Source organism: Parus major, chromosome 2 (assembly GCF_001522545.3).
Source record: "Parus major isolate Abel chromosome 2, Parus_major1.1, whole genome shotgun sequence".
Classification (NCBI taxonomy): domain Eukaryota; kingdom Metazoa; phylum Chordata; class Aves; order Passeriformes; family Paridae; genus Parus; species Parus major.
In genome coordinates this window covers 126,268,943-126,281,630 of record NC_031769.1, presented here as the reverse complement: position 1 = coordinate 126,281,630, position 12,688 = coordinate 126,268,943, and the positions used below count along the sequence as shown (strand labels likewise).

Below are 12,688 nucleotides of genomic sequence, written 5' to 3'. Positions count from 1 at the left end.
ACTGCTCCAACACTACTGAGGCTGTTTTGCAAAGGAGTTTGTCCTATGTGTGCATTTCCATTTTTCTGCCTCACAGCTGCTTTGCAACAGCAAACAACACCTTTTATTCAGGTTTGTCCAAGGTTTCTTACCAGTGGAGGCAAAACTGCTTCCAGTAGGATGCAGTGCTGCAAGAAGGTCAGGCCTCTGCCTCTGGTCACAGAAAAGGGAGAGGAGGAAGAGGGGGCAGAAGTGGGACAAGGCTTCTGTCCTGGGGGAGACAAACTCCCTGCAGCCCTGAGGACACTGCTCTCTTCAACCTCAGCTCCAATCTGGACTGTGCACCCTCTGGGCTCCCAAAAGCAGCAGCCAGCTTGGTTCTCTGGGCTCTGACATTGGCAGTGAGGTCACAGCTATTTTGCTATCTCACATTTTGCTTCAGTAAATAATTACCTAGTTTGCTTAGCTCCTGGCTAAGTGATAACTTCAGAATCATCACTTACTGCTCTGCCTGTGGCAAGACTGAAGGAAAGAATAAAGGGATTTTTTTTTTCCTGACTAAGAACTCATCTGAAAAACCAACCCTCTAGTTGTTTGCATTCAGCAGTGATTCACAGAGATGACAACATAGCTGACAAGTCACCTTAATCATCCCAGCTATAACAGCTTTCATGTTGGTAAAAGAGGTTTAATAATACTATTAAAACTTGTGGTGTATAAAATTTGTAGAGCACTTTACAAGGGCTGCAGACCTATGATTTTTTTGCAGTCTATATGACACAAACCTAAATAAGGAAACGAAATGCAGCATCACGGTGGTTCTTTTGCCACAGAGACCAAATTTCAGAGTCTCCACCCATTGGAGAGGATAATGTTTCAATTTCTGGTTTTGTCACAAAGTGATTTTTTAAAAAAACCAAAAACCTTTTATTCTTAGACAAAAAAAGAAAAAGTTTACTTTGCTTACTTACAGTCCTTGGAAATACACAGGAGCAGGCAATTCCAAAATGCCAGAAGGTCAGCTTTGCTGAACAGGGATTTTCTTTTGGAAAAGGAAGGTGTATGCCTAGTGTAAGCAAGGTTAGGTGACCTGGAAGAATACAGAGATGCAGCTTGCCAGTGTAGGGAGAAAATTCACATAGCCAAAGATCAACTGGAGTTGAAGCTGCCCAGAAATGTGTGAGAAAATAAAAGAATATTTTAAATATATTAATGTAAAAAGACAACATAGAAATAACATCAGCCTGTTACAGGATGAGGATGGGCACCTCACAAACAGGGACATGGACAAGGCAAAGGTGTTTAATGCATTCTTTGCCTCTGTCTTCAACAGAGATGATGGACCAAAGGGGTCTCAGTGCCCTGAGCTGGAGGACCATGGCTGTGAGAATGTTTGACTCCCAGTAGACCCTGAAATTGTGTGGGATATGCTGCTTCAGCTGGATCTCTACAAATCTATGGGGCCTGGTGGGACTCATCTAAGAATCCTCAGATCTATCTGATGTCATTGTAACACCTCTGCAGGTGATTTTTGTGTGGTATTAAAACCCTTGTGGTTCTCTGGGAAAGCCAGATTATGGAAAGGTGTCCTAGGTTGCAGTGCAAGATGTAACCAGGAGTATGTATTCTCTTACCAGCTGTTAAAACCAGGTGGGGCAGTGTTCTTTATCTCTTCCACGACCCATCCTCCATCCAGGGGGAAATCTTCTGTTAATGGGCCACTGCATCTCACTGCATGACTGATAAAATGACATCATCCCATTGGGAGATGCTCCACCCAGGGGGAGGAACCAAGCATTCCTACCCGGATATAATCTGAGACTTAGAACACCACAGCAGCCCTTCTCCACTGGATTCCCAGAGGAGAGACAGGACCCCTCTACACCACCACTGAACCTTCAGAGGAAAACTGCACCCTTCTACAGGATCACTGCTTCAACAGAACCACATCTGTCACTCCAGGACTGCAGCCACCATTTAATCAGACTGCTGCCAACACCCTGACCAACAGGGTGTCAGGTTGTTATTCTGACTCTGTCAGTGGTTTTTGTACTACTGCATTTTATTTTAATTTTCCTATTAAGTTGTAGGGTTGTTTTTTTTTTTTTATTTCTACATACTAATAAGAAACTGTTATTCCTACTCCCATATTTTTACCTGAGAGCCTCTAAATTTCAAAATTTTAATAATTCAGAGGGAGGGGGTTTACATTTTCCATTTCAAGGGAGGCTCCTGCCTTCCTTAGCAGACCCCTGTCTTTTCAAACCAAGACAAAGGGACCAGGTCTCCAAACTACACCTTCCATTAGGCAATGAGCTTACTGCAGGGAAGCCAATGTTATCTACTGCAGAACTGAAATGAAGCACTTTAAGTTCAGTTCCATTTAGTTACAGGCAACTGAAAATAGTCATTACTGTTTGATATTTTTGCTCCGAGGGATTGCCATTTGTTTCTGCAGAAAGCTGATTTTCCCATTAAAAATAACCACTCATATGGAAAATTTCCAAGCAAAACAGAATTTTATTTGCAGCTTGTCTGTCTGAGCAGAGGATCTGTTAGCATCAGAATTTTGTAATTCATTCTTGGTGAACTTGTTTTTATCAGTTGTGAAATACTAAAACAGATAATTGCCTCACTCTGAACAGTATCTTGCTTTTGTCTTTGTGCTTCATTTCCAAACTGATTTCTATAGCTATGGTCTTGAGAAATCTGTGTTAAAACCAATAGGTGCAATTACATGTCTTGGATATTAGCAAACACATCTTTTCGATGCCAGCACTGCACCGTGTGCCTGAAATTCAAATTTAATCTAAAAGAATCAGTTTTTAAAAAAAATTGTCAAATCGCAATATATTATTTTCCTCTTTCAAGTTTGAATTTTAAAATTCCATTTAAAAATAATTACTCACCTGCAGTTCACTTAATTAAGGATCCTGTTTGTATGTCATATTGTTCTTAATATTTTTTTTTACTTTCCTGTTTTGCTTAGAAGATAATCTTATTCTGTGTACTTGTATTGATCTGTGAAAGATCAGCAATAGCATGAGACTGAAATATGCCTTCCAGATAAAACAAAAGGAAACCATCCAAGGCAGAGATAATTAGTACACTTAGAGTACCCTTAAACTACTGAGGACTTGTCATTATTTAACATTATTATTTAACATTATTACTAACATTATTGTTTACAACCAGAACCTTGAAGGAAGCATTCTGGCCCATATAAACATGCCTTCCATTTTAGTTTCAGCCCAGAACAGTACTGGGCTCCAGGCTGATGGATTCCCACAGCTGCAAGGATTGCTAACCAGCCTCTTACTCTCAGCATCCAATTGTCACTTTCTGGAGTTTGCTACTAGGGCAGATCATCTCAGCATTTCTCTTTTGACCCAGGGGAGGAATTAGGGCTCTGTTAATGAAGACCTGGGCAGGTGGGAGGAATGTTTATTCACTTTGGGGATGAGTCCTAAACATAGATGTCCATATGTGCACTGGCTGTCCAACCTCTCCTGCCAGGCAAAGGAGCCCCAGTGTATTCAGTGGGGTTGAGAGGGTTTAATAGACCAGCTAGGAGGAGACTCAGGCAATTTGATACAGCACAGGCATCTAGTGTTGCTTCAAGTGCTCCAGCATTTCTCCCACCACCCATGTCCCAACTAATTCTCTCATAATAATAGAATAATGTTATTCTTTCCACCTTGCGCTGATTTTCAAGTGTGAGCATCTTAAATGCCTAATGCCTGGACAACTGAGCTGAAGCCCAAGTGAACAGTATCACATCTCAGGTGCCAGTGACTTCCCTGCTCATGAGGGAGCCTCACCCATCCTGCTGACACACAGGCATGCAAGTGTAGATATGTCTCCACTCTGCCATGTCCCATCCCTACATCTGCTGTGATGACACACTCACCAAATGCCCAGCATAATCTCAGTGCTGCAGGGGCCCAAGGCTCTCAGTTCCTCACCAAACTCATCTCTGGCTTGTGGGCAGTTTAACTTATGTCACACACAAAGATTTAATGGGTCCTCCCTAGCTTTGGGAGATTACCTGTGCCCCAGGCCCTCAATAGTTCTAGCATCCCTCCTACCTTGTAACTAGGGTCCTGACTAAGGACTTCATTTTACCAATGAGTAAAGAGAGAAAAATAAGTCTGATTATTCCCCACAGGCTCCTGTGAGTCAGTAATCAATGAAGCATTTATTGCACTATCTCTCCAGCAGATAGTCTGCTGTGCTGCAGACTAATTCCCCTTGAGACCTTCTGTATATCTCCTAGTTTGTAACTTAGCCAAATATTCTCATTATCTTCTGACACCTTTTCCCAGAGGATGCCATTATGCTAAAACAATTTCCATGTAAGTCAGGAGTGTGGGGAGGGAAGGGTAGAGCATAAAAGGGAGGTTACATTTGCATTGACTGTTGTGAAGGCTTATTCACTAAACCATTAACCATGTGAAGGATTGCTTGCTCTGCTGAAACAAACTCATCAGAACTGACATTAAAATAAAGTAGGAGATAATTTACCAAAGAAATTAGTTCTAACAGTCTGCACCCCTTAAACCACTAATTTCCAACTTTTTCCTGTGTATTTCTCTCAATGTATAAAAAGACCTGTGCTCCTAGTACCTTTCTCTACTTTCAGAGCAATTATTCATGCAAACAGCACATGCAAACAAAACAGCTGTATTTCTGCAGAGCTACCTCAACTGCTTCAACACTGTTTTACATGAAGGATGTTTTGCATTCAGTTAATAACCAGAATGCTCTGAGACAGCAGAGTATGTGGGTCTTCAGCTCTGAAATTACTTCAGCTCCAAACCTGCAGACCATGACCCTCCTCGTCAGCACAAAGAAAGTGTTCTGGTGTCTTTGCAGCACTTGCATGTATTCCAACACCCTTCCCATTGTGCCCATCAGCCCTGCAGAGCCTCACTGAGCACTGGAATTTTTACTATTTTTGTCCTTCCTCTGAGCTTGGAGCTCAGACTGGGGGAGGAGAGAGATGTGAAGAACCACACTGGGTTTCCTTCACCCTCACAAAAAGGTTAACTCAGATTTCCAATAGAGTGCATTGAGATTTTTTTTAAGTGTTAGGGCAAACACTGACCAGGTCCAAACTGACATTACAGATGTATAACATGGATGTCATGTCAAATATATGTCAGATCAGGACACAAAGATAAGCTCTTCCCCTTCCCTGCTCACAGACATGCACTCATGTTGGTCTAACTCTTACCCTGGAGGCCTGGCTGTGTAAGAAGAAACTGTGGGGATCTACCTTTGCCTCCTAATAACTTAGAAAGAGACTAAGATGTTGCCCACATGCTACAAGTGTGTTTATACTGGGGCTACCTGCAAAATGCTTAAACTATAATGAAAAAGGGGAGAAGAATCACTGTACAAACTCCAGGTTGAAGCTTAAGTCACTGCTCTTGATTTCTTGCCTATATTTGTTTGGTTGGGAGATTTTTAAGGGTCTTTAAATACAAAACACTACTTTGCAGTAGAAGAAAATGCATGCTAGGAAACAAGAACCCGGAGATGTGGCTGTAAGAGCCTAGACCTGATCTCTTCTGTATCAATGCAAAGCCTTTCCTTCCGCTGGCAGAGGGAGGGCATCTGAGTGTGGACCCTCTGTAACTGCTTCTTTATACTATTTAATGGCATGTGATTGCCCAAAGGTTTCATGAGATCCTGGAAAGCACAAATAGAAGTGACTCTCAGTGGCACTGATGCCTAATTGGCTTTCAGCTTCACTCTGCAGCCATAATACTGGAAACTGCACTAACAGGTTAACTTAATGGTTGACTGCTACTCCCCTGAAGCAGTCACTTTGTACTAATTACATGTCAGGAATGCTCATTGTATGGCCTAATCAAAGCTTACCTTCAAGAAAGGTAAAATATCATAGCACTACTAAAATATGGAAAAATAAATTCCTTTTTGCATGGATACACTACTTCACTACTTCACTTTGCATGGATACTCTATCTCATTTGGTTGTCTAATGCATTTGTTTCTGGCTGTATCCAAAGGGAAAAGGAAGGGAAGTTAAAAAATTTAGGCAATCAATTCGGACACTGTGTCTATAGTGGTATTTATTTAATATTTCAAATGTTATAAAAAGGTAAGGTAGGGTTTGTTGTTTTTTTTTTTAAATAGAAAGAAAAAATAGTACACATGTAAGTACATTCATAAACTGCAAAATATATATCCAAGTTATGTACTGAGGAAATACCCTTAGCTAATGCAAATTTTCAGTAAAAGCAATGATCTGTCCTGAATTAATAACCTGTACTTTAGGGTCTAGAAACAACCCAGTCATAATAAACTCCTATTCAACCTGTGTCTTGGAAACTTTATGTGGCAGTAACTAGCTCTTACTCATCTCTTTTTACTGCTGATTATGCACTAATTGACTCTTTTGTTCCTTTTGAGAAGAGAACATCTGACTGCTTCAAATACCAAGGTGCAGAGATCCTAGTCAGTCAGGCAGACACAACCTGATTTACTGGGAAGTTAAACCCTCTGTTTAACTGTTCCTCACATTGGAAATGGTAGTTACTCATTTCAGCAGCCTTCCACAGCCTATCTGCTTTTGACATGCCTGTTGCATTAGCTTGGATTGGTCATTTTAAAAGTTAATAATCTAAATCTCACTTCAACAAGACTGACATTAGGGCCATTAGTGGGGTTTAATACCTGCTTAGTTTAGTTCCCTTAGAAGTGTTAAGCGAGTATAAGTCTTTCATGCTTTGAATATTTTATTGAAAAATTGCTGCAGCATAGACGAGAAGGGAATTCAAATTGCCTGAGTTTGTGGTCCATGGCTATCACCCCAAGGCCACATCTCCTTTCACATCTTCAGGCTTTAAAGTGCAAAGACTTGTGCACACAATGAGGTTTTGAATGCTAGCAGAGCTAAAGGGTTTAACACAGGTGAAAACAACCCAAAGTCTGCTCTTGTGACAAGCTGGTTACGAAATCCTGAGATACTCCAAGAAATGAACTAAGGGATCATGACATGCTTCCCTAGACATCTGTCCTGGCCATTGTAAATCACTGCATAATCTCAACACTTAGGAAATATTTCTTGGATAGGGAGCTACAGTCTGCTATTTGTATATAGTGAAGTGAAGCAGAGAGAAGATAAAAGATTTTCCCAGAGTTTGACAGTGTCTGCATTTTAACTGGATAAGAGAGACAAAAGAATCTGTGCAAATCTACTAGCTACAAAATTGAGCAGAATTTTTTGCCCTCCCCTACTGAAAACCAGCTATAAAATACTTCAGAGCTGCAAAATTTACATTTCATTCCCTTGGATAATTTGGAAGTGAAAGCATCTAAAAACAGATGATTTGGGGATTGCTTGGTATGTACATGATTCTCCTTATGCTTGCATTAAAACACTTCCCAAGGTTCAATGAACATTTTGCTTCTTTTCTTAGCTAGCTTGTTAATTTGAGACATTTTACATAACCTGCCCATTTCAGGAAATGCCAGTGAGTAAAGTTTTTGCCTCATTATATCTGCTCCATGTGATGTTTTTTTGAAAACTATGCTAGCAAGGAAATGATATTCTACTGTCCAAGCTGTCTCTCTTTGCTACATCCATCTGATGTCTGGCCTGTGACATCTTGCTGACAGGTTTCTCAAAAGCTTACAAAGGGGTAAGGGGAAGCCTTTACAATTTATTTGCCTCTGTTAAATATCAGGGCTGGTAGAATACTTTTCAGCTGCAAAGTCACCCTAAAGCCTTTTATCAGTTAAAGACTCCATGAAAAAAAACACTCAAAAAGCTTCTTGTTGCTGTTTTAAATCCAAGTTTCAAGTACATTTTCTTACCCATATCTAGGTTCTCCTCTTGTAACAAATGTTAATCCATCAGTTCAGAGCACCCTTTCTTCTGGTTCAAAAAGGTAATTTAGTAGCTTGTATTAATCTTCTACCTGCTTCATTCCCTGAAATACATGAAAACTGAGCCCTTCACAGTATGTATTCTGCAACTTTTGTGCCTAGATTTTTGCCAGGCTTTTTATGGACAGTGAGAATGATCTCTCTCTCAGATGGCTGCTATGACAGTTTAATTACCTATTTTCAGTTAATAGCAGCAGCATTCAACAATTGCATCAATTCTTGACGTGTGCCCATCTACCAGGAGGAAAAACATGTTATCCTCACTCTTCTACGTATTTTTCAGATTTATATGTTCTCTGTTAAAGAGAATATATGGTGTACAAATAATTAAAATAAAAATAAAAATATTTTGCAAATTAAAAACCTTTAAAGATAAAAAAAAAAGAAAAATAGATGTGGTGACTCCCCCTCCCTGTCTCCATCACCCTATCCTGCTAAAGGATGATAAAGCTTGTAGTATTTTTTATTCCCCACAAGTCCAACAGATTTAGTACCATTTCTTCTGCTTACTTTTGGCACAAACTATAAACTCTTGTGAATTCTACTGCAAAACTACATTTCATTTGATTCCATTTCCCACAAAAGCTGGGAGCTGTTCCTCCCCAGGAGCAGACTTTGCATTTCTCCTTGCTAAGCTTCATGAAGTTCCTGTCAGCTTACTTCCCTGTGGCCTTGTTAAACCCAACCATAATGGGGATGTTCCAAGGGACCACACTAGCACAAGTACCATGTCACCAGACAGGATGGCTTTTTTCAACTCTTTACTATATTTAATTGGTTAATTTATTTTATTTCCTTCTCTACATCTGCTCCAAGTATTCAACTCAGTATGACTCAGTGTAATTGAGAATTGAGGAATTCTTTTTTAAGCCTGGAGGAGGCCACAGTTCCTTTTCTTTCCATGTTGGGGGAATACAGCATCCATATTCCACCCTGTGTTCTCACAGGGTGGAATATGGATTTATATTGAATTTATCAGAACATGCAAATATTTCAACAAGTTTTCAAAACACTTCACTTGTATGGTTTATAGCCATATGACATACACATTGAGGAGCTTTCTACATAAACTTGTTTCCTAAAATCAGCCTGAGGTCTGTTTTTAATTCACAGGCACAGAAAATGGCACTGGATTTGTAAGAAGAGGGCACTTACTCAGTATTGTGTGCATCAATGCTGCAAAAAAGTTCATGCAGTTCTTCTCTACTCAGAACTCCGTCAGCAAAGTAAGCTTTGAATTCATCCAAAGACAGTTTCCCATCATCTGAAACAGTGAAGAAATGGAAATTTCATTCACTTTTTTCCTTGTTTACTTAATGCAGTAGAAGAGGAAAGTATTAAAAAACTCCGGGTCTTCATCTTAAATGTAGAAATTTTACATTTCAAATACAAGAGGAATAATCAGCAAACAAAAGCCAAATAAAGATTCACTTTTTTATGTTATTATAAGAAATTTTAAAGATTAAACTCTAGTTAAGTAATAATTTATCTAAATTGATTGAGCCTTTGCATGATGCATAAAGAATATTTTTATAGCCTAACACTTCATAACTCTATTTTAGGTAGCACGAAATTTAAGTTCACATGTTTCTTTCCCTTCCTTCAGTAACACACTGAATCCCTCAGAGGGCACTAAAAAATTGTAGAGGATAAGACTAAGATATCCTAAGTATCAGACTAATCTACAATGTATTGTGAGTTAATTTTATAGTGATGAAGAATCTATTATAAAAGCAGTATCTAAATATTGTAACTGCATGCAGTACTACTGCAGACAGATTTGAAGAGCAGAGCTGAGAAGTGTCCTTCTTCTTTTACTTGCTATTTAATAATTTTTTTAACTGGGACATATGGCTTCAGATATCTTGAAGAGGTTTCAAAATTGTACAAATTAATCATCTGCTTTAACATAACCATTTTGAAATGTTTGATATGAAAAGACAGACTGTAGCTGGAGATGATCATCATAGCAATCAAAATAAAATGTCAAGATCTTCAAGAGCCAGAAACCGAGATGACACAAAACTGCAATGATTACCTAGATGAGAATCTAAATACTTTTGCCACTTGGCTCTGGTTACAGAGAAGGAATATCAAATATTGAGTGTGTTGCACTGAGTGTTCTCACAGCTATGCTCCCTTTGGCTCTTACAGATACAATCACTTGCTTAATCAAACCACCTCTGCAGCTTTATCCTTAGCTGGCAAGGCTGATTTGCATGCAAGTTATACACATACTCAAGAAACTAGTGCCTTTTGGCAACTTTCCTGAGATAAACATAAGAGTTTACCCATAGAACAGCCTGGGGTGTGACACAAAATATTAAACAAGTGTACAGTCCTTCAGGATCATTGGCTTTATCTCAATCCAGAAAATCACTGATCCACCAGCAAATTGGGTACTTTAGCTATTTTCTTTAAATTTTTGTCATCCAAGAGCAGACATTGCTCAATGATCAAAATGAACATTTTGCTTCATTTCTGTTTATTCTTAATAACATTCTGAATGTCATTGATATTGAGACAAATCACTGAGATTGTTTCTGGCAAAACACAAGGGCTTTTGAACCTCTTTGATACTTACAGACTTCATACAGTTACTTTTACTAAAAAAAGGCTCTAATTATCCAGAACATTTCTCTGATTTTGTACGAGAGCAACTGTTTTGCCAGGGCAGCTGGGGAGGGCTCCACTACTGGTGGCCATCCTTTTGCTTCCTCAGTGCCCAGATGAAGCTCAGACCCAACGCTGAACAAGTGCTCCCTGTGCTGTTAAACTGAAAATGCATTTCGCTAGACAGGTGATTTGTGGTTTTGTTTAATTTTGTTTTGTTTGGGTTTTTTGTTTTGTTTTTATTTTATTTTAAATTTTTAAAAAAAAAAAAAATTCCCCCAAGTGTCAAGAATAGCTTTTATTTTAAAGGTTGTGTCATGTGTCCTCAGCACCACTGCCCTGGGCACACCTCACTGCCCTTGGAGTGCCCAGATAAACACTATCTGGTTCAAGTGCTACAGAGGAGCTGAGCAGAAACCCCTACTAGAGATCCTTCAATCCTTGCCACTGGCAAAGTGACAGGGGAAGGATGAGTAATGAAAGGCAAACTTCTCTGAAGCTATGCATCCATCAGGGAAATCAACCTTCAGCTGTATTTGCCTTGGCAATGTTGTCTAAGAAGTTGTTTTGCCAGACTTTCTTGCTTTTGTCTGTCTTCTCTGGCATCTTTCAAAAGAAGGGCTTCTTCATAAACAGGCACAGTTGCCTGTTCTCCTTCATCTCCCAGCTGGCAGACAAATAAAAAAAATGAAAATATAAACAATAAAATTAATCTCCCCACGTTGCACTTGCAAATTTAGAAATAGATTCACACAGTGGTTTACAGGAGCCTTCCTTCAGGTTACAATTGCATTCTCACATTTATTCCAGTAAAATTCCCCTGTATATTGAACAGATGTTTTTCTGTGTAAAATATGCCCAAGGGATATCCCCCAGCCAGTCTGCTACAGAAACACTAGTATAATCTCCAGGATGTGCTTTGGATAGCTGATGACTTCAGCAGAGAACAGCATTTCTGGCAGAGGAAAGTTGCATACACTCTCTGAGCTGAAAAGTGGTTTCAGCGAGTCAAAAAGCATCAAGTGAACAATGGACAAGGGCATGGACATATTTGGAGCTTTTGTGCACAAAGACAATGGCAAATGGTGAGACTACAGCCACTGAAGGAAGTTACAGTGATGTAGAGAAGAAGGATGTCTCACAGATGATGCCAGCAAATGCTAGAGGACAGATAAAACACTTCCACTGTCCCGTTTTGGGCATCCTGTTAGGATTGTGAGCCTTTCTTAGCAGTTTAAAAACCAGTCTTTTCATAGCAGGGACCACATCAGGTGGAACTCCCATGGCTGAACGGCATCCCTAGGGCTTATGGCACTTGGAAAAGACACCTGTAAGAGTTTTTGGAAATCAGAGGGGAAAACTACACTTGGCTAAAGCTCATCCTGGGGTTCACCTTAGAAGGATGTGATTTGGAAAGTTGAGCCCTCAGCACTGTCTTGGCCCAACCAGACAGTGTCTAACACGCCCACCATCAGGGCAGTGAGGTTGCTCAGGGTCTGGGGCTCTGTGGGCACAGATCTCTGCCCTTGTAGGCCAACAATTAGCAGAGGAAGAAGAGATAACAAGTGAAACCAAAAAATAGAATTCCCTGTGGCAGAAAGTCTTTATTCACCAGGAAGGTACAACAGGGACTAGGAAATGACAGTGCTCAAACTGAAGCAGTCACTTCTGCTGTGGGAAAGCCAAGGGCCAAAACACAGCCCCCTCTTACAATTCTTAAAGGGAATTCAGTTTCTAAATCTCTTGTGGGTATTGTGACAGCCCTTTATGGATTTTTGAATTCATCTGCCTTTATAGAACCTAAAGGGAAGTCAGTACAAACGTGGTCTTCCTCCCAGCTCACCTTCTCCTGGGGATCTGCTGTGGGATTTGTCCTTTGGAAGGAGCTGACAGTCCCCACTTGCTGTAAAATGTTTGGATCAAATTACTTGAGTGCTATAAGATATTGCCCCATACACAGAGAAACAAGGTAGTGTGGGTGGGACACATCACAACAGACATAGATTGAGCTAGATGCAAAAAGATGAAACCCACATGATTTATTTGCACAGGGCACACAGTTGGAATCAGATCAAGAAAGATCTGCCAAAATAACAAATTTCAGCTTGCCAAAGCAAGCATGCTAATAATATCCACTAGGTCTCAGTCATAAGGGGTTGCATCAGAAAAAGCACAGACA

At 40.0% G+C, this 12,688-nt stretch overlaps 1 protein-coding gene across 1 annotated transcript in view; it reads right to left on the bottom strand.

Annotated features, from left to right (window-relative positions):
- The window catches only part of NECAB1 (N-terminal EF-hand calcium binding protein 1), a 53,176-nt gene that overhangs the window by 31,353 nt on the left and 9,135 nt on the right, over window positions 1-12,688 (bottom strand). The window contains 1 exon segment of the mRNA XM_033519467.1: window positions 9,052-9,160. Coding sequence (XP_033375358.1) covers window positions 9,052-9,160 — 109 coding nt within the window.